The sequence below is a fragment of the Diabrotica virgifera genome, chromosome 2, assembly GCF_917563875.1.
Source record: "Diabrotica virgifera virgifera chromosome 2, PGI_DIABVI_V3a".
NCBI lineage: Eukaryota > Metazoa > Arthropoda > Insecta > Coleoptera > Chrysomelidae > Diabrotica > Diabrotica virgifera.
Genome location: NC_065444.1, coordinates 138,968,434 through 138,996,315, shown reverse-complemented (window position 1 = coordinate 138,996,315; position 27,882 = coordinate 138,968,434). Strand labels below are relative to the sequence as shown.

At 32.0% G+C, this 27,882-nt stretch overlaps 1 protein-coding gene across 1 annotated transcript in view; it reads right to left on the bottom strand.

Annotated features, from left to right (window-relative positions):
• Positions 1–11,676: 11,676 nt before the first annotated feature.
• LOC126880811 (uncharacterized) overlaps positions 11,677–27,882 on the bottom strand; it is a 38,700-nt gene continuing 22,494 nt past the window's right edge. Inside the window, exon 2 of the mRNA XM_050644873.1 lies at positions 11,677–11,891. Coding sequence (XP_050500830.1) covers positions 11,677–11,891 — 215 coding nt within the window. The remainder of the gene's footprint in view (positions 11,892–27,882) is intronic.

Below are 27,882 nucleotides of genomic sequence, written 5' to 3'. Positions count from 1 at the left end.
TATATTTTTGACTATAATATTGCATGTAACTTTTTGGGTATTGTAATATAATTCAAATCCTTATGACCACTTAAAGTCCTATGTTTTGTCTATCTGTGGGCAAATTTTCAGCCAAATCGATTATGATGCATTTTGGGAATGGAGAAAAATGTAAAAAACGGTATTTTAACATTTTCTACACTATAAAATTTGATCAAAAGCTTGTTTTGAATCAAAGTAACTTGTTATAATGCCATATAATGACATTTTTGAGTCCCTTCTATTAAAATATTATGTTTTCCATTGATACTTTACGATAGAAAATGGAAATATGTATAAATAAACACCAAATCACTGTAAAATCGAATAAAATAACATTTTGAGAAAAAAAGAAGAAGAAGATTTTTGACCTTAAATATCTTATTTTTACGTCCCGCAGAAGCTATGTACCAATTTTTAGACAAATCGGAGGTCCAAATTTTTTTTGCTCCAAAATTGAGTGATTTGAAATGGAATGACCCAAAATTAATTTTTCAAACAAATATTTTAAGTCGTTATGAGAAAATTATAATTTAACAGACGAAATAAAATAAACACAATCCAACTCGTAAAATATTTGAACCCTTGCTTGGAAACCAGCCGAACAGGTAAAGAACCCACCTTTTATATAGTTTATAATATACCTTTTCTACCTGGCCTCAAACGATCGATATTTTTAACTCGTGGCAACGTCGATTGACGGCAAATACACCGCAAATACACATTTTTATGTGGTGGAAGTCAAAATGGCTGTGAAGTGTAAAAATTTTTGTATATAATTTAAATTTTTAAAATCAAAATTTTAGAAAACTGAGAACGATACAGGGCATTAAAAAATGCGCTCAACAAACATACACAAATTAAAATTCGAAAATGATAGTATTTCTTGGTGATGCCAAATGACTGCAACATGAAAAGATGACATAATGATAGCGGGATGTATATATATATATATATATATATATATATATATATATATATATATATATATTTATTTTTAGCATCTCATGACGTCCCCCCATGTTAAACTGTAGTCTCTCGTGGCGTCCAGGTCTTCGTGGACTCCGATATACGGTTGCCACGAGGATTTTCTCTAAAATTTATCGCAGGTGAAAGGTACCACTTCCTACACTGCCTGAACAAAATATTGGCCGGATGTCCTCAGACACGTTATCTGTATAATAATATACACATTACTTGGGGCAGTTGCCGTCAGGCGCGCCACGTTCGCTTGCTGTATATATAAAATCACTTTAACGGTTTTGATGACGTCCAAATATATATTTATTCATTTTAAGGTTGTCGCGGAATCCGTATATTTCAGTTTATGTTCTCATGGCTTCTACTACGCTGTTGCCACCTCAAATGTTGGTATTTAGACTTCGGATATTTTTCTAAATGATTATTGTAGTATTTTAAAACAATTATTGTGACAGATTAATGATATTCTCTTTGTATAATTAACAGTGTATTTCTTACTGCAAAAATAAAAACAAATGAAAAGTATGTTCATTAAAATTGATGAATTTATCATAACCAGTTGCCGAAACTGGTGGTCTAATTGCTCAATTGTAACATATTATAGAAGTGTTAGAATTTAATTATTAATTCTTTATTAGAAGATCCAGATTTAGGAATTAGAACCACAAATACATTTAAAGAATATAAATAATTTGAATCTATATTATCTAAAGAAGGCAAAAGAGACATCGAAAACAGAACACAGCAGGGCAAAATAGCGGTAAACATTCTAAGCTCTCTACTATGGTCTAAAGAGATAAGACAAAAAACAACAATCTATCGTACCTTGGTAGAGCCTATTTTGACTTATGGAGCAGAAGTTTGGCAGATCGCAAAAAAAGATAAAAAGAGAATAGAAGTAGGTAGTAGAAATATATTATCTAAGGAGAGCGTGTGGTATATAAAAGATCGCATCAGGAAGGAGGACAAAAACTGTAGATTTCAGTGTAGATAGAATTAAAACGAGACAACTAGTGTGGTATGGTCACGTCAAACGAATGAATGAAGATAAATGGCCAAAGAAAGCTTTAAATTGCATACCACAACAAAGAAGAAGAAGGGAAAGGCCTTTAGTTACCTGGGAAGAACATGTAGAATACATCATGAGAGATAAAGCCATCAAAGAAGACGAATGGATGGACAGAAAAAGATAGCGGTCGAAATGCGAGAAGTAGCAGAGGCTGTAGGAACCTCGCTTATAGATATATAGATAGAATTTTTTATTACAATATTTTTAATAATATAATTTTTCTATTCTCATACTATAATATATCAATTATAATGTCACCACCTGTATCATAGATAGAATCAGATAGATCATTAGGTAGAACTAAAAAAAGCAGGACGAACTTCTCCAGGAAGTACATAAAATAATGCCCTCTATTCGTAACGGAACATCACAAGAAATATGGGAGACTTTTAAACATTGTGTAACAACACCAACTGATCATCCAAAGATAAATACTCCTGTGAAACGGAAACACTGGATAACAGATGAAACCTTTCAGATCATTGAGAATAGAAGAAATGTTTGTCAAAGTGGTATGCATAGTGAAAGGGAAAACCCTAGTTTAAGAAACCTCAATTAAAAAGTAAAGCGAAGATGCAAGGCAGAAATAAACTGTACTATCAAAGTATATGCAAAGAAATTGAGAGACATGATCAGAATAATCAGCCGAGAGATCTATTTAGAAAAATACGCTACTTAACAAAATAATTCAAAGCCAGAACTTGGGCCATAGAAGACAACACTCGAACACTGAGAACAATCAGAGAAAATATAGCAGAGACATGGAGATCGAATTGCAGGGACCTATATAAACATGATTAACCCCAAGAACCTATTAACCAAATCTTTGATGAGGTAGAAGAAGAACCTGATATACTTGAAAATAAAGTAAGACTAGCGATCATTAAGCTCAAATATAATAAAGCACCAGGTCCAGATATGATAACAGCAGAAATACTCAAAGCCACAGAAGAAACTGGCGTAAAATTACTTCATCTACTCTGTAACCAAATATGGCAATTATGGCATTCTAAACAATGGCCTGAAGACTGGACAAAATCTACAATAACAACAATTCATAAAAAAGGCAGCTTCCATAAATGCGACAATTATAGAACTATTTCTCTTATATCACATGCCAGTAAAATAATACTACATATAATCAATGAGGATTGGCAACACTGTAGTCAAAACGTAAACACATATTTTATTTGTCGTCTGCAATAAACTCAATTTCTGAGAGTTGTAACGGGGAATAAATTATTGGAAGTATCTAGTGAATAATATAAGACATTAAGTTAAGGACAGTGATAAGAAAAAACTTTAAAATCGGTGAAATAGCATCGGAATAATACCAAGGACCTATAAAAAGTAAGATCGCTACAATTGATAAGCTTGTCTAACATCAAAGCGTAGAAACGAAACCTTGACCGTTGAAATTGCGACGTTGCCGTTGTGAGTAGATTTTCGGGATAACCACAGAAAATAACAACGGATAATAAACAAACAAAATAAATACGGTAGACGCTGTCTTCTCTGCACTGTTGAGGTGGAGGACAGTGTTTGGCGCCGGAAAATGGAAAAATTAGAGAGTGATGACACACATCCAGAAGGAGGGTCAAAAATTGATCAATTAATAATAATGATGAGCCTCCTCACCGATGACATTAAGGAAATAAAAAGAAATCAAAAAGAAAGTAAGGAAACAATGGAAAAGCTCATTATGGAAAACAGAGAGCTGAGAAAAGAAAATGCAGAACTGAAAGAAGAAAATAAAGAGATCAAGGAGGGACTCAGAGAAATAACAAAAAACATGGAAGTTATGGAAAAACACAGACGAATAAACAACGTAGTTATAAGCGGCCTAACAATAGACACATATGAGCAAGCACGGTTAAAAGGAAAAATCAACAATTTCATCAAACACCACTTAGGAACAGAGGTGAAAATAAGAAATGCTCACAAGCTAGGCGAAAAAACATGTCTAATTGAATTAGAAAACCAAGAGGAAAAAAGAAAAATAATGGAAAAAAAGTACAAGCTAAAAGAAATTAAAGAGCACAAGGTATATATCAACGAAGATACAACCATAAAAGAACGAGATATACAGAAAACAATTAGAAACATTGCCCAGGAAGAAAGAAATAAAGGAAATGAAGTCAAAATGGGAGTAAAAAAAATATGGGTAAATAACATCGAATGGAAGTGGAACGACAAAGAGGGCACAATGATCAAAACAGCATCAAAAAACTAACAAATAACTGTACCATAGGAATAACGTTGACGAAACAAGCACAGAAAAAGGATAGTGATAATACAAAAAAAGGAAACAAGAGGAAAAAAACAAAAACCGGACCAAAAAACAAGAAAACATGTCGAAAAGAATACTTACTTTTAGGAACATGGAATGTAAGAGGCACATATGGCGAAGGTAAACTTAAACATCTTGCGAGAGAAATCGAAAAGTTCCAATTTGACATAGTAGCCTTGCAGGAGACGAAACAGCTGGGAAATGATATATTAGAAATAGAAGATACATTGTTTTTTAACAGCGGTGGAAAGAATCGAATATTAGGCAGAGGTTTTATGATAAGAAAAGAACTAAAAGAAGCAATAGTAGAGTTTAAACCGGTATCAGACCGCATATGTACTATCAGGATCAAAGGAAAATACCAAAAAATCACCCTCATAAATATTCACGCTCCATCCGAAGAAAAAGATAATGATGTTAAAGAATGTTTCTACAGTGAACTAAACAGAACAATCGAAAGTATACCCAGATATGATATGAAAATTATTTTAGGCGACGCTAATGCCAAAATAGGGAAGGAAGAAGTGTTTAGACCGACAATAGGAAAGCATAGCAAACACAATGAAACTAATGAGAACGGACAATTTCTCATAGATTTCGCAAGAGAAAAAAATATGATCATAATGAGCACATATTTTGAAAGAAAAGAAATACATAAGGAAACATGGATATCGCCAGATAGAAAGACTAAAAACCAAATAGATCACGTGCTGATTGAAAAAGAAGAACAGCAATGTATAAAGAAGATAAGAACATACAGAGGACCAGATGCCGACTCCGATCATTACATGGTGGGCATCAAAATGAAACAACTGATACCAGAAAACAAAAACAAAATAAGGGTAAAGAAATATATAAATAAACCAATTCGATTAGCAACAAAGAAAGAGCAAGAAACGTATGGGGAAACAATGGAAAGAGAACTAAAAAAGATACAAATAGAAGAACGAACAGAAAACAAGTGGGACATCATAAAGCAAGTAATGAACAAAGCAGCAAAAGAGTGTAATAAACAGGAGAATAAAAAGAGAAAGGAGTGGTTCGACATAGAATGCCAAAACGAAATAGAACTAAGAAAATCATTAAGGATGGAAATGATAATGAAAGAAACGACAGAGACGAAGAATAAATATATAGAGCAAAGAAATAAAGTAAAGAGATTGCTGAGAGAAAAGAAGAGAAAACACGTAGAAAATAAGCTAAAAGAAATAGAAGAGAACTACAGAAATAAAGAAATAAGAAACCTGTATCAAGGTGCCAGAAATGAGAAAAGAGGATACCAACAAAAACCAATATTCGTTAAAAACAAAGCGGGGAATAATATAAGCGGTGAAGCAGAAATAGTAGAGAGATGGAAAGAGTATTTTGACGAGTTACTAAATGGCAAGAATAAGTCAAACCATAGAGAATACATGGAAGCAGAAGAAGGAAATGAAAACTTAGAAGACATAGAAGATAATTCACCCAGCAAAGAACAAATCGAGGAAATCATAAAAGATTTGAAGAATAACAAATGTCCTGGAAGCGATAATATAACAGCAGAGATGATGAAATATGGTGGAAAATTGCTACATGAGTGTATATACAAGATCATAAAAGAGATATGGAGAATAGAACGGATACCAAAAGATTGGAAGGAAGCAATTATTTGCCCATTACACAAAAAAGGAGACAAAACAGAATGTAGTAATTACAGAGGAGTAGCATTACTAAATACCATATATAAAATCTTATCAAAATCCATAAAAGATAAACTTGAAAAAGAAGCTGAAAATATAATAGGTGAATATCAGTGCGGATTTAGACGAGGAAGAAGCACAACGGACCAAATATTCGTAATCAGAGAATTACAAGCAGAAAGCTATGAACACAACCTACCAACGATAGCGCTATTCATCGATTTCCAGCAAGCGTACGATAGAATAAAGAGGAAGAATTTAAAGCAGGCGCTTGAGGAATTGGGAGTTAGCAGAAAGTTACGCAACATGATACATATTACGTTAGAAAATACAGAAAATAGAGTCAAAATAAACAACCAATCATCAGACACATTTATAGTAAATGAAGGAGTAAGGCAGGGTGATCCTTTGTCATCATTACTCTTTAACTTATGCCTAGAAAAAATAATGCGAGAAGCAAAAATTAATAGAGAAGCACTCCTATATCAAAAACGACACCAAGTTTTGGCATTTGCGGATGATGTGGTGTTGCTTGCAAGAGGAACAAAAGAACTACAGGAAATAGTACAGAGAATAGTAAAAGCAGCGAAGAAAATGGGACTCTACATAAATGAAACTAAAACAAAATGTATGGAATGGACAGATGGTCAGTTCAGGAATGGACAAAAGCTTAAAGTAGAAGTAGAAGAAGGAACATCATACGAATTCGAAATGGTAGAAAGATTTACATACCTAGGAGCAATAATATCACGTAAACCGAATATTAAAGAAGAAATACAAGCTCGAATAATGGCAGGCAACAAAAGTGTACATGCGCTTAATGGAATGCTGAAAAGCAAGTTTTTATCAAGAAAGGCAAAAATACAGTTATACAAAACAACTATCCAACCAATAGTAACATACTGCAGTGAGACATGGACAATGACAAAAAATGAACAAAGTTTACTGGAGATCTGGGAACGGAAAATCCTGAGGAAGATATATGGAGGAATAATAAGGGACGGTTTATGGTTAAGAAGATCAAATAATGAGTTAAAGGAATTATACAATCAACCTAATATAATAGGAGTGATAAAGGCACAGATACTTAGATGGCGAGGTCACATAGAAAGGATGCCGAACGCGAGGACTCCAAAAAGGGTACTAAACTACAACATAGCCTCAAAAAAGAGAAAAGGAAGACCGAAAAATAGATGGAAGCAAGAGGTCGAAAAAGATATGGAAAAAATGGGGTTAGAAGGTCAGAGAAGAAAAATGAATAACAGGAAGGAATGGAGAAAAATCACATACCAAGCCAGAGAAGATCTAGGTACCTAAAGAAAAGTAAAAATGAAGAACGAACAAACTTTTCAAGCCATGGGCCTCTAAGGCCTTTAGTGCTATTATATATATATATATATATATATATATATATATATATATATATATATATATATATATATATATATATATATAATCAATGAGAGACTAAAAACATTCCTTCAAAGAGAAATTCCACAAGAACAAACTGGATTTACCAAAGGTAGATGTACTCGAGAACACCTGTTGAATATAAGACAGATAATCGAAAAATCTAGGGAATTCAATATTCCACTGTACATATGCTTTATAGACTATCGTTAGGCGTTCTACAGGGTCAAGTGGAGACACTTATTATACTAAAAGAAGTAGGCGTACCCCAACACCTTATTTCGCTTATAACTGAACTATTCGAACACACTATTGGATCAGTTAAAGTGCTTGACACACTTTCAAACGAATTTCATCCAGAACAGGGTATCAGACAGGGATGTATAGTATCTCCACGATTATTCAATATATATGAAGAGCATATTATGAGAGGAGCACATGAAGGATGGGAAAAAAGCATCTCAATAAATAATCATAAAATAGACAACCTACGTTTCGCAGATGACACATCCCTTCTTGCAAATAGTCAATCAGAGCAGATTGATCTTATACGACTGGTTGAAAACAAAAGTCAAATATTTGGTCTGCAATTAAACATATCAAAGACATGCGAGTAAGGGCCAAAATAAAGATGAAATTAGCCAAAGACAAAAACCGAAAAGTAAACACAAGAAGAAGATACAATGTGGAAGCTCTTAAACAAGAAAACACAAGAATCGAATTCACAAAAAGACTGAAATTAAACCGAACAGCAGTTTCCCAACATGAGGAAACAGTGGAAAAAATATGGAAGAACTTCAAGGACATTATGCAAAAACTGCAAACGAAATTATAGGGATGAAAAAAAAAGTGAATAAAAATGGATAACCGGAGACACATTGTTCTCCAGGGAAATAAGGCAAAAATATACGTTCGGAACACTTGACCGGCCAGGTTGCAAATGGATTTTTTGGATAGGTACTATAGACCTATTACATTATAAATACAAAAATGTCCGTTACAGTTCGGACGATAATTTTAGTTATTAACAAATAAGGGTCAAAAATGTCAGTTTTTGAATTTTGGTACGATTATTTGTTGCTTCGGAAGTTGCAAAATAAAACTTAAATTTCGAAAATAAAAAATTTGCTATAACTTTTGCAGAAATAAACTTAAGACTGATATTATATGAAATACTGGGTCAAATAGTCTATGTCCAGTCCAGATAATACACAAAAAAATTCAAGTCGATTCGTCAATTAGTTTACATTTTATTCAATTTGTTTATAAAAAAAAAGCTTTTCTTTACAATGATGAAGCATGCTTTCTTCATCAAATAATAATGATATAGCCATTTTGTGGAAACAGCATGAAAAAAGAATACCTATGTTTTCAAAGTTTTTAAAAAAATAATATAAAGTCATTTTTATCATTCCGAAAATATTTTAGTAGAGTCATTTTTGGCTTATAAACAATTTGAATAACTGTTAGTATTGGCTGCAAACTAAATTAATCGACTTAGGGATGGGAAAAACCTACCGGTTATAACCTAAAACCGGTTTTTTTAATTCGAAACAATCGGTTTTATCGGTTTTTTTTCCCGGTTATAACCGGTTTTTTCTTTTTAAAGTAATAACCGGCGCAAAACCGAATAAGTTACCTGTGGAAAAAAAATTTATTTAGAGAAAAATTAAGAAATTTCTATCTATCTTCGATCTCAATCATGTGTATTATAAATAATATGCGAAGTAATAAGTAATTAACCCAAACAACCGTAATTCAACTTTTATTTACTAATAGAGAACTGGACGAAATTGTCACATCAGCTTTTATGAAACAATTTTGGGAATAGGTATATAGTTTCAGATGTTAATATATTTACATAAAAAAGTAAGTGATCTGCTTGAAATCGATATTCCAACCATCATCTAAAAAATTGTTTATATTTGAGTACTTGAGACTTGAGACTCTTGTATGAAATGTGAATATGTACCGAAATACGATTAGGAATCTCCAATATGTAATTTTTAAATATTAGGAAATAAAAGGTAGGTATTATACAAACGTATTAAAAAATATTACCTACTGAAATTTTTTGATGGCAATAGAGAAGTAAATAATGAATTGGTTTATCGAATTAATTTTTAAGTAAAATATAAGTCATTTGAATATTTTTCTAAACTTGATAGTTGATAGATCCAAGGGACATTCCGGTAGATCGGTAGGATCATCATTTTTGAGAATATCCCAATTATTCACAACGCAATATACGCCGAAGCCGTCTACAACGAGCGACGAATCAGAGATTGGGGTACTTTGGCCCATTTTTAGGGTAATTTGAAAGCGCCTGGGAAAATTTTTATAGGTTGAATTGGTTGGGGAATTTTTCTGGAGGAAAATTGAGCAAACTAAAGTGCAATATAAATGTAACATTATAACCTATTGAGTATTTGCTTTTGATTAAAAAAACGAAAACCGGTTTTTGGAACAACCGGTTATTTGACCGATTATAACCGCCAGGTTAAACCGTAAGTAAAAAAAACGGTATAACCGAAACCCGGTTTTTTGTTCAACAACCGCCATGCACCATCCCTAGACTTTAAGATTTAAAAACCTGGTACTTTTACATTATTATTGTATTATCGGTTTATAACCTTCTCCGTCTTCCGATACCCGTTCTCCATTCCTCTCTGTCCGCACATTGATCTACTTGCAGACCTCTTTCATCCATGCCTTTGTTTATTCCTGCCTGCCAAATTTTTCGCGGTCTACCTCTTCTTCTTCTACCTTGCGGTTTCTAGTTTTGCACTTGTTTTGTGATTCTGTCTTCATGCATTCTTTGTACGTGACCAAACCATCGTAGTTGTATTTCGTTGATTTCGTCATTTATTGTATGTGTATCTGTGACCTTCATTATTTCTCGTATCCGTTCATTGGTGACATGTTCTCTTCTTGATATTCCTGCAGCTCTGCTCCAGAAATCCATTTCAGTGACATCTAACATTTGTTTTGATTTTTCCTTCATATGCCATACTTCGCAGCTGTATGTTATAATGCTTTTCACGACGGCGCACAGTTGTCCAAAAACCCGAAAAGATGGCCAAAATATGAGAGCTTTTTTTGATTTGCATGAAATTAGGTATCCAGGGGTTTTTGAGGTCGCTAATTACGAATCCGAAGTCCAAATTGCAAAAAACAAAATGGCGGATGTAATATGGCGGGTTTATATATTTAAATATATGTAATACCGTCGAAATTTGATATCCGGGGGTTTTTGAGGTTGCTGATTACGAATCCGAAATCGAAATTTCAAAAAACAAAATGGCGGATGCAATGGCAGATTTCTTATTCCAACGTTAAATTCGATTATTAATCATATGAAAGTCAAAACTAATTTTTACTTTATTTTTCAACAATACTGTACCTGACCCTTTTATCTCTGATTTTACCCTATGATACTGAAATAACTAAAGACTTACAGTCATTACAACTAAAGTCTATTCGGTAGACTTACACCGGTCATGGATTAAGAAAGAAATGAACGAATTTACTGGTCCGCTGTAGTTTAACTATTTACACATGGGCGCAGTAATTTTTTATTTGAGGAGGTTCTTATATAAATCAAATAATTTTAAATTTTAGGTGTTTGTATAGCCTCAGAAGCCTAAACGACATAATTTCGTGATTCTTTATAACAGTTCATTATCCGTAGCCAAAAGTCAATATACCTAATATTAATTGTTGCATTAATATCAATATAATAAAAATAAAACAAATTATAACTTATAAAAGGTAGAAGGCTAAACGTTGCTGTATTGTTGATGTTTTAATTTAATCTCTAAAATGGTTTTCTATAAAGTCACAATCAATTTAAGTGATATATTGACGTTGGATGTTTTTAAATTAAAGTCAATTGACGCGTGTAAAAAGCGTTTATATGACATTGTAAACTAATTTGAGCTTGTTTTATTCTTTTATCAGATCGCATGTTTTCTATGTTAGTCATGTATATTTTATAGTTTATATGTATAATGGGGTATTTTTCCCGAAAATAAAAATTATTAAAAACAATATTATAATATTACGTATGTACCTACAATATCTACAAATAGTTTCGATTTCAAACAAATCACGCCTTGAAAAGGATCCGGAAATCCTACAGCAGGGCATTATGTAAACATCAAATATTTAAGTAAAATGCTAAATATTATTAAGTCAATATACGTACCAATTTTTTTTACTAAAATGATTTAGTCGTTATTGTTCACACTATCATCGCCATCGCTGTCATCATCATCGCTGTCGTCACCGTTAATTGTTATTATGATTGGGCTTATTTCGTTAATTTTATTTTCACGAATCCACCAATCCTCAATTAATTTTTCGCACTTGTATATACAGTTCCGCCATACTTCTGGAGTTGCAATTGAAAGTGCTTCTCGCCAAGTTTCCCAAACCGCTTCGTCTGTATACCCATTAGGCCCAATATGGTTGTCGTAATATTATTTTGCTATTCTCCATATATATTCGATGGGATTAAACTGGCAGTGGTATGGTGGAAGACGTAAAACTTGATGCCCGTAACTTTCAGTAACCTGATCCACCACAAAGATTTTTGGTTTTGCATGTTCTTTTGCCAAACGTAACAACTCAGACTTTAATATATGCTGTGGAATAGATATGCGTTCATTTGTTAGCCATTCTTTAATCTTATCTACATTCCACGAATTTGTTGGACTTTTGTTTAGTATTTCTGAATGATAAGGCGCATTGTCTAAAATAATTACGCTGGGCTCACTTAATCCGGGAAGAAGTTTTTCACGCAACCATTTCACAAACATTTCCGTGTTCATATTGTCACGATAGTCACTGTTTTTTTATGTAGACGAAAATATTAAATCAGCACCTTCTATAAAGCCTGTCTTCCCTCCCGCGTGCAGAATTATATGTCGCTTCCCTTCTCCACTAGCATGCTTGATCGATTTTATGTTGTCATCTTGCCATATTCTCTTGGTAGCACCCTTAGAAAATATCCATGTTTCGTCTAAATATACAAAAGTTGACCCTTCTTCTTTAAATATGTTATATTTATTTTCTCAGAAACTCAATTCTCTTGTGTACAACAGAACTTCTTTCACAAAGCGCTTTTCTGTTATCCTCTTTTTTAAATTTGAATCCTATGTTATGTAGGACTTGCCATAAACTTGTTCTGCCGATGTCACCAAATTTCCTCTCTTTTAACTTAAGTAAAATTGTACCTAAAGTCACATGTTCCTTATTTGCACGCATTTGATATATGATATTACGAATTTGAAATTTTCGTCCTTCTAACATATTGTTCGTTTTTAATAACAGGCGAGTATGGTGGTGATCGTTTTCCGGCACTTCACTATTCTCGTTTTTAATTGTAGATCTTAATTTTGATTCGCTAATTTCTAAAGCATCGCACACGCGTTGTTGTACAGACGTTACCGATTTTAAAGGACCACCATTGTTTTTTTCCGCAATAAAGTACTTATGTAGGTTACAAATTAGAGTATCTACATCTAAAACACGTCTTGGCATTTTCGGTTAAACAGCACGAACAGATTCTCACAAAATTAACAATATAAGGCGTTACCAATTCGACAGAATAAATTCAACTGGAAGATAACAAATGTCCTTATAGTTTCTTATAGCATTCCTGATTTGTTTGTCGACCCATTTAGTTAAATTACCTATTAAAATTGCATTAGTTTGTCATACTTTCTCTAATTTGGTTTTGCACCTATTTGGGTAATTAAGTACTTTCACTTGAATAATTAAAATGCCAAGACAGTACCGTAATTAAAATACCTAGGTCAAAAAATGAGCTTTATTTTGATACTATACAGTATGGTGCAAATGAAAGGAATAAATTCGTTATTTCGTAAACCGGCGACTTTAAGGAAAAATCCTGAAACAGGTCGATTTTTATTTTTAAATTATGATATTTTGCCATAAATGTCATACTAGTAACGTCATCCATATGGGCGTGATGAAGTAATCGATGATTTTTTTAAATGAGAATAGGGGTCGTGTGCTAGCTCATTTGGAAGATCATTCAATTCTCTATTTATTAATATAAACATTTACATAATTGTTTATACAGAGCGCCCAAAAAATTTTTTTAATTTAAATTATTTGACAAAAAAAGAAGAATCTATATAATTTATTTAATTTAAAATACATTTTATTGCTGTTAGAAATCAGTAAAAAAATGTTTATATCACAAATAAACATTGTTTTTCGCTTAAATTAAATGTTCAAACTTCCTAAGAAACAGGTGGCTGGCGGGAGCTGGCTTGAACATTGAATTTAATCGAAAAGCAATGTTTATTTTTGAAATAAACATTTTTTCTGTTTCTGGGCAACAGTAAAATGTATTTTGAATTAAATAAACTACATACATTCTTCTTTTTTGTCAAATAATTTCATTAAAAATTTTTTTGCACGCCCTGTACAAATAATTGTGTAAATGTTTATATGCCTAAATAGTGAATTTAATGACCTTTCAAATGAGCTAGCACTCGACCCCTATTCTCATTTAAAAAAATCATCGATTACGTCATCACCCCCAGATGGATGACGACAATAGTATGATATATATGCCAAAATATCATATGTTGAATGGGTTTATTGACAGATTTTAAAACACAATGTAGGTATACCCCCAAAATATATTTTATTACTATTCCTTTCTTTTATCTGTTTCAATAGTTTATTAATGTTTCTTCACTGCTTATATCAATAATACATAGTCTCAATTTACAATCAATTACTTTCAACTGAATTTTAATCCCTTCCTTTCTTTTCTTTTCTACTCTAATTCTCACCCTTAATTTATATCTCAATTTCATGTACCTACATTGTTGTCTATCAATTCACATTTATTACTGTTATTACTATATGACTGCTAATATACCCTTTTAGCTACAATTTTTAAGCTTTCCGATTTTTCATTCTTTTTACGACCACTACTCCTCTCATTAAAACATCAAGGAGTATTGACTTTAACAATTTAGGTTACAGCTGCACGTCCACATCTAACATACATATTAGATATCGACCCGTTTTGATCCAAACGTTGTTAGTCTTACACTAACACATACACTAATAAATAGAAGTCTTTAATAAATATAAATAAAAACAAAAATCTTTTAATAAATAGAAATAAAAATCTTTAAAACCGGTACAGATTTGTTGGTTGTCTTTCACCAACTATCTCTTCACCCTCAAAAATTCCCAAATTCCATAAACTTGTTTACCTTTGCAACATTCTCCGTCTATTCCACCATATCCCGTTAGCATAACTTAAGCAGATATATCATGTTAATGAATACTGAGGTAGTACCTCCTTGTAACCGAATCATTTAGTTACTTGTAACCGTTGACCTGAAGATGCTCTGCATACTTTAGAGAGCGAAACCGGTCGTCGGAAGTTACAATAAATGATTGAGAGTACGTCTGTCTTTTACTTCATTCAAAATATCATAATTTAAAAAAAAAAATCGACCTGTTTCGGGATTTTCCCTAATGTCATCGGTTTACGAAATAAAGAATTTATTCCTTTCATTTGCACCATACTGTATATACGAGTAGTTGCAAAATTTACTGAATGCATTAACATTATTTAGTGGTGGCCGCATATCGAAATAACTACTCTGTGATAGACCACATAACGAATTAGTTACTCTGCGGTAGACCGCATATTGGATGGTAGACCGCATATCGAATCGGCACTAATCTATATATTTTTTCGTATTTAATATATTACTTGCGGGTAAATCCTAATTGTTCTTTTAGTCAAGGAAGTCTCTTCGCATCTGCTCGGGAAAATGTTCTAGTCAGGTGTTTTGCATAATCTTACTCCTAAGTTAGTATTAAGTTTTTGCTAAGAAAGGTATTTCTAACAAGGGTGCATTGTATTTTATTATTTATCTTATTATTTTTCCTTAAATTATCCTGTTTATTAAATTTTAATCAAAAAATTACTAAAAATTCAATAATTAAATAGATATTGGCCCTCTACGCACCCGAGATCTACGCTTATGTTACTGGTATACCTAAAATATTACAATCGACCTGCCGATTCGTTTGTTTCTTTATTAATCCGTGACCGGTGTATCCCTACCGAATAGAGAGTACCTGAATGCTGCGGCATGATCTGTTTATTCTGCGTCGTTAACGATTCATATTGAAACTCATAGCGCAGAGCGCTTGTACAAAAAATTCTCGCAAAACCAAAGGGGCAGATAGTGGCAGCTAATTTTCTTTTAATCTTAAAGAGAGAAATATAAGCTAAAAGATGATTGTAGTAACATCTTGGAATTCGATGGAATATATAACTATTTGCCTATCTGAAAATTTAATTTTTTCAAAATATATACTCTCTTAATACTTAATTTCAACTTAAAATATACTAAATATAACACATATACAAATATTTTGATATTATCTCATTTTATTAAAGATGGATCCACGAATATCCTCCATTTTGCAGAATTGAATTTGCGCACTCCGTTTTCAAGATATACGCAGAAGACTGCGTATAAAATATTCGTTATTCTTAACTGCGCTTCTGTTCCGTAAGAAGGTCAACTTTGAACTGAACTAGAAATTCAGATATACGAGATATAGCTCTAGGGTTGCCAACACTGAATAGGGAATTTAATTCTCTTTTAGAAAATATAATAATATTCTTGAAACGTTGAATTTTTTTTTTGACTTTTGGCCAGCTTTTTGGGATTTTGGACCACTGTGCGGCGTTATAGATTTTTTTCTTGTTTTGGTTGTTTATCTGCTTGTCCCAGATTACTGAGTTTAGGAGCCTAATTGCGTTCCTGCCCTGAGTATTTCGTTCTTTAATGGCTCCGTCCAGTGTTCCATCATTCGTGATTTTCATACCCAGGTATTTATATTCGTTACATTTACTGATTGTTTCTCCTCCTTCTATAGTCGAGAAAATGAAGCATTTTGGCTCGCAATTTTTTCGTCCAGCATGGATTTACTTGAAATTTTCACAGAAGGTAGGGAATAGTCAAGGATCATTTTCTATATCATGCGGCTGTACGCTAAAAGCTTGGGGTGGTTGCCACCCCATCTCGGGGACGGGAATGTTTTATTATATTTTAACCATGTAAATCGATGTAAAAATGAATTCTAAAAAAAATGTTTTTTACATTTTCTTCGTAAAACTAGTATTTTTCGAGTTAATCGCGCTTGAAAGTAACAGTCTTTCGACGAAAAAATCGACTTTTTTAGATGGTTTTTTGAGAATACCTCGAAAAATATGCATTTAATCAAAAAAACTGTAGATATCAAAAATGCATCTTTTAGTAACACAAATTAAATTAAACTTAAATAATATTTTTAAGTAGGTATACTGTTAGACCTATCAAAAAATAGTAATATGAACCTCCTAGAATGACAATTAAGCGACTTGTGATCAAAAAAAGGTTTGTACCTGCTATTATCTATGAAAAAATCATCAGTGAAAACAACCCCCTAACTACTCTACTGATTAAAAATTGGTCTTCACCTTTCTGTAATTCCCTTTATATTCGTATTATCAATATACCCAAGAAGTTTGACCTATTTAAAAGGCCTAATTTTATAAAAATTTGACTTGAAGAAAAATTGATTTTTTGCAATTTCCTATTTGTCACCTTTTATTTCAAAATATCTCCGAAAATACTGGAGATACGAAAAAAATTTTGGACTACTAAATTTTCGCTTATTATTTAATAAGTAAAATTCTCTTGTGCATAGATTTTCATTGCAGTGAACAGTTAACAAGATACTATAGCTATTTAAAGCCTCTGTTTACGAGCAAACACCCCCTTATTCGAGTCTTTTAAACTCACCCCAATTAAAAACTAAGGGATCTTACAGAATTTAGTTTTCACGGTCTTAGAACTCGTCAAAAATCCTACAGAATTATTATTGAAAAAACTTTTTATCGTCAAAAATGAAGGAGCCATGTTCAAAAAACGATTTTTTTTTTAAATATCGAATAGTCCGCTCATGGATAATTTTCAATGTATGTATAATACCACAGAATCGGTTGATATACTGGAAGATGACTAAAAAATTATTTGTATTTGTACATATTTGTAAATTCGTATTTTTGTGTAAATAAATGTTTTTGTAATTCTTTAATTCTACTTTTTTTCTGTATAGATCTATTAAATTATCTACTTATAAAAATTGTGATGTTATTAAGGGTGGTTTTTAAGGGTTGAAATATGATATTTTATCCTAAAGTATAAAACAATCATTATTTAACCCATCAAAACCAAAGTTTACCCATATTAAAATTTACAATGTTTTTATAAAATTTTTGTCAATAAGAGGTAGGTTACACCCCTAAAATAATCAACGCCCTTAAGCATGATATAGAATATGAAGTACAGGGTGATATGATCCTAATCCCAAATTTTTATGTAAATCGATGCAAGCTGAAATGATTCTTTTAGGATAAGTAAATTTTTTATATATAGCTCTAACAAGGGTGGTTTTAAGTATATCTTAAAGCATACAACAATCATTATGTACCTAATAAAAACCAAATGTAGACATTATTAAAGTTAGAAATGTGGTTTTATAATTTTTTACAGTTAGGGGTAGTTTTCACTTTTCACATTTCGTTTTCACATGTTTATATTTGTATCCTCCATTGCCTCCCATAACTTTACCGAAGGTACACTGTCGTATGCCTTTTTCAGATCAATATAATATACGAAATGAATCTCTTGGTTAATCGCTGTTTTCTTTTCCATGACTTGTGCGATTGCAAAAAGGTGATCAAGTGAGATCTTCCAGATCTAAATCCTGCTTGTTCTTTTGCTTCCATTTTCTTGTATTCGTCTTCTATTCGGTTTTTTAAGGTTCTTCCGTATATTTTGCTGATTGTTGGTGTACAGGAAATACCCCTGTAGTAAATACAGTGTAGTTATCACATTGTTTTCGATGTGTACTTTTACATAAATGTAAAAAAACTTTCACCTTGGTTAATTACGGTCAAAGTTAGCTACTTTTTGTATTTAATTCACAGCTAGTTTGTTCCTAACAATTAAGAAAGCTAACTAGCACTATTTTGAAGTTCAAGGCATGTATACAGTTTATATCTAAAAGATTGAGTAAACTTGAACAGAGTGGTTAATATATCTTTAAAAATAACTCCACAGAATTCGACTCATGGTCGGTGGAGGGGAATTATTAAAATCCGTGCACTCAAAAAATGAAATTTATTTTTCAAAGATATGTTGCGCTTAATACAAAACGTTATGGGGCCGATAATTATGATTCTGACCTTCGAGTATACCTATATAATTTCATAAAAATCGTTCAAGCGGTATCGGAGGATTATGGTAACTAACAGTACGACAGGAAAATTTTATAGATGTAAATAAATAGGGTATTAAAAAATAGGGTCTTGGTGATAGAAGGGTGAAAATTAAGGGTTGTATATATAGTTTTAATGGTACACACTATAAAATTAAGGTAGACAATGTTTTCTAAAACAATAAAAAAGTGGCAGAGGGTAACCCCCTTATAACTTATAGGTATAAATAATAGATTACAATCTATTTTCAGTCCTACAGAATATATGTGTAAAATTTCATAAAAATCGGTCAAGCCGTTTCGGAGGAATATGATAACTAACACTGTTACAGGAGAATTTTATGTATATAGAAGTAACTGCAAATTAAATAAGTAATAAAAGTGGCTAAATTTCCTCGTAATTAACCTAGGCGAAAAGTTTTTTTTTGAAAATTCGTGTAAAAATATCAGCTTTTCAAATCCCAACGCAGATTTAGTCAATAAGCTAATATGGTTATTCAAATTCTTTATAAGCCAAAAATGATTCTACTTTCGTAAAATGTTTTCAGAATGGTAAATATGACTTTTTATTGATTTTTTAAATAAGTTGAAAATGTAAGTATTCTTCTTTCCTGTGGTTTCCACAGAATTACTGTATCATTATTATTTTCTGAACAACATTGCAAAAAAAGCTCGTTGTGATAAACAAATCGAATGCAATTTAAACTAATTGACAAATCGTCTTGCAATTTTTTGTGCATTATGTGGACTGTTTGACTCAACATTTCATGCAATATCAAAGTCTTAAGTTCATTTTTGCAAAAGTTATAGCAATTTCTTTATTTTCGAAATTTAGTTTTATTTTGCAATTTCTGAAATCACAAATAATCAGAACAAAACTCAAAAACTTCCATTTTAAACCTTTGCTTATCTACTAAAAGATGAATAATCTAAGTAAGATATTTAATTAGGTTATCTTTACCTGTAGCCATTTAAACGAAAAAACTGTCATGTTTGACACTTATTTGTTAATAACTAAAATTCTCGTCCGAATTGTGACGGGCATTGTTGTATTTATAATGTAATAGGTATATCTCCAAAAAAACCATTTGCAACCTGGCTGGCAAGTGTCCTGACAAAAACCTTATTTTTCTGGACTATTGCAACTAAGAGAAGAAAGAAAGAAACTTAAAGAAAAAATGTTACAAAAAGAAGCAACCGAAGAAGGAAAAGCAGTAGAAAGGAAATACAAAGAAAAATATAGTGGTTAAAAAGCAAGCCAGAAAAGACAAAAGATACTACGTAAATCATATGGTAAAAATGTCAGAAAAAGTTGCGCAAGAAAACGACCTGAAAATACAGTACAATATCATCCGAAATTTGACAGGGAAAACACTAAACAGTAATAAACAAATTAAAGATAAACAAGGAAATAATATAATTAATCAGAACATAAAATAATACAAAGATGAAAAGAACACAGCGAGGAAATATACTCCAAACACCAGATATAGACGGAGATAATGTAATACAGGAAATAAACATTAGAACAGTTGAAATTACGAAAGAAGAAATACAAAACACACTAAATCAACTAAAAAAATGGCAAAGCCGCTGAAAGCGACAAACTACCGATAGATTTAATAAAGGCGGACGCAAACGAATCAGTAGAAATGTTACACAAACTCTTTAACAAGATATAGGCCGACCAGGAGCTCCCACAGAAATGGAACGTGGGTTTAACTATTAAGATACCAAAAAAGGGCGATTTCAATAAATGCGAGAATTGGCGAGCAATAACACCGACAATATTTATAATAATAACGGACTGGATCATGCAGAAAATAAGTGGTAAAAAAAGAGGTATTAGATAGAAATTGCATAACTAGTTGGACGATTTGTAGTTCGCAGATGATATTTGTCCCCTAACCGAACATAGTAGCCATAAGCAAAAGAAGATCGACAAGCTTGCAAAATACTCCAAGATAATGGGTCTGAAGATAAAGACAAAAAAACCAAACTTAAAAAAAAACAGCAACCAAGAAACTAAAATTAAAATACAAGGAAGACAAATACAGGAGATAGCTAACTTTACATATCTGGGATCGATTATGGAAAAAAAGGCGCTAGTAGAGCAGATGTAGAAAAAAAGATAGTAAAGGCACAATATGCACTCATTATATAATCATATAATGCATTAAGGTGATACAGTAGCGATCAACAGGTAGCCAAAACGCGTTCCAAGATTGCGGCTGTAATTTTGAATATTTTTTCGAGATATTTGGCACACGTATTCGTAATATAATAACGAATGGCGGTACAGAGCCCAATTTGAAAAATATATTAATATGTGGAAATTACTCTGTAATTAAATACAATATTAAAAAAACGAGCCTGTACCGCCATTAAGAAGAACAAAAAAATACACTTTCTTCAAATAAACTTTTTTATCCAATGCCTAGATTTTGTGTCATTTAGGAACTACTAATGAAATAAAAAATTTTAGTAGTTCCAAAATTACACAAAATCTAGGCATCGGATAAAAAAGTTTATTTGAAGAAAGTGTATTTTTTGTTCTTCTTAATGGCGGTACAGGCTCGTTTTTTTAATATTGTATTTAATAACCGAGTAATTTCCACATATTAATATATTTTTCAAATTGGCTCTGTACCGTCATTCTTTATTATATTACGAATACGTGTGCCAAATATTTCGAAAAAATATTCAAAATTACAGCCGCAATCTTGGAACGCGTTTTCGCTACCTGTTGATCGCTACTGTTTCCTCTTAAGGAAAATCTGGAACACACGCGATATATCAGAATTAACCAAAATCAAAATATTAATAGCTGGAGAAGAACTGTAACAAGAGATCATGTAAGAATTGGCGTTGAGATGGAGAGAAGTCAAACAGAGAGCAATGGAAAATACTTGTATAGCAAATTTCGAAAGAATAAAACAGAAAAGGATGCGCTAATCCTGCGAATCAGCCATCTTTGATTTTTGGCTAAGAAACGCAAGAGCGCCCAATACTTCATAATAAGGGAAAGTATTACAGGGAGAGAAAGATAGGGAGAGAGAGAAAGAGAGAGAGAGAGAGAGAGAGAGAGAAACAACACCGATAATTTATCAAAATAAAATTTAAGAATAAACCTAACCTATCGAAAGGCTCATCAAACAATTATTAACTCAAAAAAAAAACATTTGTCAAGGGTATATAGTGGTATTGTTAGGTATATTACATTATAACTTATTCCATCGAAATCTTCCGAAATCCATAATCTTCTTCCATCAAAATAAATAGAAAATTTTAAAGTCTAGAAAATACATTATTCATAACTACACCCAAGAAATAATAAGTTTTTCTAACCTGATTTAAGAGTATAAAAACGAAAACAAAGAATTTACAGCAAATCCTTATCGTATATCCGAGCAAACCAGCTAGTTGGCAAAAGTTATAAATAGAATTTGTCTGGGTTCTTCAACTAAATTCTCACGTAAACACAACCAAGGTTAAATATTTTACTTGATACCATAAGTACATTGTTGCCAGTATAACGGATGCCAAAGCGAGCGCTAACTGTATGAAATTAATCTTGTTAATATACACGATGTATATTGATCGGAAGTCACGAAGAGTCAAAACTATACAGAAGCCACGAGGGACGCAAATGCAATATATATATATATATATATATATATATATATATATATATATATATATATATATATATATATATATATATATATATATATTGTATTTGCGTCCCTCGTGGCTTCTGTATAGTTTTGACTCTTCGTGACTTCCGATCAATATACAGCGTGTATATTAACAAGAATAATTTCATACAGTTAGCGCTCGCTTTGGCATCCGTTATACTGGCAACAACGTACTTATAATATCAAGTAAAATATTTAACCTTGGTCGTGTTTAAGTGCAAATTTAGTTGTAGAACCCAGACAAATTCTATTTATAACTTTTGCCAATTAGGTGGTTTTGCTCGGATATGCGATAAGGATTTGCTGTAAATTGTTTGTTTTCGTTTTTTTATACTCTTAAATCAGGTTAGAAAAACTTATTTCTTGGGTGTAGTTATGAATGATGTATTTTCTAAACTTTTAGATTTTCTATTTTATTTCGATGGAAGAAGATTATGGATTTCGGAAGATTTCGATGGAATAAGTTATATTGTAATATACTTAACAATACCACTATATACCCTTGACAAATTTTTATTTTTTAAAGTTAATAATTGTTTGATGAGCCTTTCGATAAGTTAGGTTAGGTATATTATTAAATTTTATTTTGATAATAATCGGTACTGTTCTCTCTCTCTCTCTCTCTCTCTCTCTCTCTCTCTCTCTCTCTCTCTCTCTCTCTCTCTCTCTCTCTCTCTCTTCCTGTAATCCCTTCCCAGCGCATCCTTATCTGTTTTATTCTTTCGAAATTTGCTATACAAGTATTTTCCATTGCTCTCTGTTTCTCGCTCTCTGTTTGACTTCTCTCCATCTCAGGCCAATTCTTTCATGATCTCTTATTACAGTTCTTCTCCAGCTATTATCAGGTCTTCCTCTTCTTCTTCTTTCGTCTGGTTGGTATTCGAGTGTTTGTTTGGTTATATTATTTCGATCCTTCCTCAGAGTCCGTGTAATTCATTTCCATTTCCTATTTTTAATCGTGACTGTTATTTTCTCTTGTTTTGTTCTTCTGCGTAGATCTATGTTTTTTATTTTATCTGGCCAGTATATTTTTAGGATTTTCCTCAACGATCTATTTATAAAGGTTTTTAATTTTTTGCTAGTTGTTTCTTCCTGTCTCTTCCTGTAAATATTTTGATTTTGGTTAATTCTGATATATCGCGTGTGTTCAAGATTTTCCTTAATGCATTATGAATATATAATGAGTGCATATTGTGCCTTTACTATCCTTTTTTCTACATCAGATCTACTAGCGCCTTTTTTTCCATGGTTGATCCCAGATAATATGTAAAGTTATCTACCTCCTGTATTTGTCTTCCTTGTATTTTAATTTTAGTTTCTTGGTTGCTGTTTTTTAAGTTTTGTTTTTTTTTTGTCTTTATCTTCAGGCCCATTACCTGGAGTATTTTGCAAGCTTCTTTTGCTTATGGCTGCTATGTTCGGTTAGGGAAAAAATGTCATCTGGGAACTACAAATCCTCCAACTAGTCATGCAATTTCAATCTAATACCTGTTCTATTATTGCTTACTTTCTGCATGATCCAGTCCGTTATTATTAGAAATAATGTCGGGGATAGCACACATCCTTGCTTAACTCCGCTTTGTATAACTACATCTACTACCATTTTTCCCGCATGTTCTAGTCTGGCTGTATATTTCTTGTCAAATAGTCTGATTAAGTTGATGTATTTTATCGGTAGTCCATATAGTTTTAGAATCTTCCACATTTGTTCTCTGTTTATACTATCGAATGCCTTTTCAAAGTCAAAGTCAAAGTAAACATTATGTTTATATTTTTTTGCCATTCACTAGCTTGTTCCAAGATAATTATAGAGTACAGGAGATACAGCGGTACAGGTACAAGATACAGAGGTGCTGATAGAGTACAAATGTGGTCGATAGTGGAGCGTTTTGCGCGAAAGCCTTCTTGGTTGCTTCTTAGTCTTAGTTTCTTGTCTATTTCTGGCTTCAGTCTATTCAATATGATATTTGACATTATTTTGAATGTGGCACTTAGCAGTGTTATTGCTCGCCAATTCTCGCATTTATTTAAATCGCCCTTTTTTGGTGTCTTAATGGTTACACCCTCGTTCCATTTCTGTGGGAGCTCCTGGTCGGCCCACATCTTGAGTTTGTGTAACATTTCTACTAATTTGTTTGCGCCCGCCTTTATTAAATTTATCGGTAGGTTGTCGCTTTCAGCGGCTTTGCCATTTTTTTAGTTGATTCAGTGTGTTTTGTATTTCTTCTTTCGTAATTTCAATTGTTCTAATGTTTATTTCCTGTATTACGTTATCTTCGTCTATATCTGGTGTTTGGAGTATATTTCCTCGCAGTGTTGTTTTCATCTTTGTATTATTTTATGTTCTGATTTAATTATATTTCCTTGTTTATCTTTGATTTGTTTATTACTGTTTAGTGCTTTCCCTGTCAAATTTCGGATGATATTGTACTGTATCTTCAGGTCGTTTTCTTGCGCAGCTTTTTCTGACATTTGTACCATATCATATACATAGTATCTTTTGTCTTTCCTGGCTTGCTTTTTAACCGCTATATTTTTTCTTTGTATTTCCTTTCTACTGCTTTTTCCTTCTTCGGTTGCTTCTTTTTGTAACATTTTTTTTAAGTTTCTTTCTTTCTTCTCTTAGTTGCAATAGTCCAGAAAAATAAGGTTTTTGTCGGGACACTTGACCAGCCAGGTTGCAAATGGGTTTTTTGGAGTTATACCTATTACATTATAAATATGTACAACAATGCCCGTCACAGTTCGGACGAGAATTTTAGTAATTAACAAATAAGGGTCAAATATGACAGTTTTTCGTTTAAATCGCTACAGGTAAAAATAAGGTAATTAAATATCTTATTTAGATTATTCACCTTTTAGTAGATAAGCAAAGGTTTAAAATTTTTTAAATTTTGATCCGATTATTTGTTACTTCGGAAATTGCAAAATAAAACTAAATTTCGAAAATAAAAAAATTGTTATAACTTATAAAAAAATTGTTATAAAAATGAAATTAAGACTTTGATATTGCATGAAATGTTGAGTCAAACAGTCCATAATGCACAATAAATTTCAAGACGATTTGTCAATTAGTTTAAATTTTATTCGATTTGTTTATCACAAAGAGCTTTTTTGCAATGTTATTGTTCAGAAAATTCTAATAATACAGCAATTCTGTGGAAACCACAGGAAAGAAGAATACTTATATTTTTAAGTTATTTAAAAAATCAATAAGAAGTCATTTTTAGCATTCTGAAAACATTTTACGAAAGTAGAGTCATTTTTGGCTTCTAAACAATTTTAATAACCATATTAACATATTGACTAAATCTGCGTTGGGATTTGAAAAGCTGATATTTTTACACGAATTTTCAAAAAAAAACTTTTCGCCTAGGTTAATTACGAGCAAAGTTAGCCACTTTTATTACTTATTTAATTCACAGTTACTTCTATGTACCTAAAATTCTCCTGTAACAGTGTTAGTTATCATATTCCTCCGAAACGGCTTGACCGATTTTTATGAAATTTTACACGTATATTCTATAGGACTGAAAATAGGTGGTAATCTATTATTTACACCCATACGTTATAAGGGGGTTGCCCCCTGCCACTTTTTTATTGTTTTGGAGAAAATTGTCTACCTTCATTTTATATTATGTACAATTAAAAATATATACAACCCTTAATTTTCACCTTTCTACCACCAACCCCTATTTTTTAATAGTTAGCTATTTATTTACATCTATAAAATTCTCCTGTCGTAATGTTAGTTGCCATAATCCTCCGATACCGCTTGAACGATTTTTATGAAATTATATATGTATACATATACTTGTATATGTATACTAGAGCGGAGTAATTTATATGACAAAAAAAAAGTCATCGGGTCACAATCAGTTTCTGATTCTACAATGAATTCTGTGAAAAAAAAACTTTACACCATAGGTATCTGATGAATTTCGAGGCGCCACATTTTTCATTTTAGTTTTGAGGTACATCAGAACTCGTCATTTTACGACTTCTGATGTACATTGAGGTTGATTGTGGACAAAATTTCAACTTTTTTTATTACGGAAAAGTTTATTTTAGTAGATTTTGAGACGAAGAATCCATTTTTGATATCTATTTTTACCAAAATTACTCACCAGGGGGCGCTACAATGCAATTTTGTGAACGTCAGAAGTTGTCATTTTATGACTACTGATGTTCATTGCGGTTAATTGTGGACAAGTTTTAAATTTTGTTTACGGAAAAGAGAATTTTAGTATTTCTTGAGACGAGAAATTTAAATTTAATATGTTTTTCTACCAAAAACACTCACTAGGGGGCGCTACAATACAATTATATGAATATTAGAAATTGTCATTTTATGACTTCTGATCTACATTGCAGTTGATTGTGGACAAACTTTAGACTTTTTTTACGGAAAAGTGTATTTTAGTAGCTTTTGAGACGAGGAATCCATTTTTGATATCTATTTGCACCAAAACCACCCACCAGGGGGCGCTACATTGCAATTTTATAATTATCAGAAGTTGTCATTTTGTGACTTCTGATGTACATGGCGTTTGATTGTGGACAAATTTTAAACATTTTTACGCAAAAGTGTATTTTAGTAGTTTTTGAGACGAGCAATCCATTTTTGATATGTATTTCTACCAAAAACACTCACCAGGGGGCGTTACAATGCAATTTTATGAGCATCAGAAGTTGTCATTTTATGACTACTGATGTAGATTTTTTTACGAAAAAGTGTATTTTAGTAGTTTTTGAGAGGATGAATCCATTTTTGATATGTATTTCTACCAAAAACGCTCACCAGGGGGCGCTACAATGCAATTTTATGAACATCAGAAGTTGTCATTTTCTGACTACTGATGTAGATTGCGGGTGATTGTGTACAAATTTTAAACATTTTCTTACGAAAAAGTGTATTTTAGTAGTTTTGAGACGAGGAATTCATTTTTTTATCTATTTGTACCAAAAATACTTACCAGGGGGAGCTACAGCGCAATTTGCGTCATTTTGTGAGTAAAACAATGTTAATATTATTATTTTTTCTTTTATTTTTATTTAGTAGATATTAATTCTGTGTTATTAAAAATATCTAACATTAACTTGATAATTATAAAATTTAAAAAAATTAATAATTCTGTTAATGAAATTAATTAAAATATAATAATTAACTAGACCTTAAGCAATTACTTTTATATTAGGTAGGGGAGCCCAAGCGGGGATTTCTGCAAATACTCGAGCACATCAGAATATCACATTGGGAGAAACATTGTACCCTGTAAATGTACCCCTACCATATATGGACTCTAACTACAGGGGATTTCGTTAAGGGGGGTCCGAAAGAATTTATCCTTAGAAAATCTCGAAATCATCAGATTAAGATAAGGTAAGTTAAGT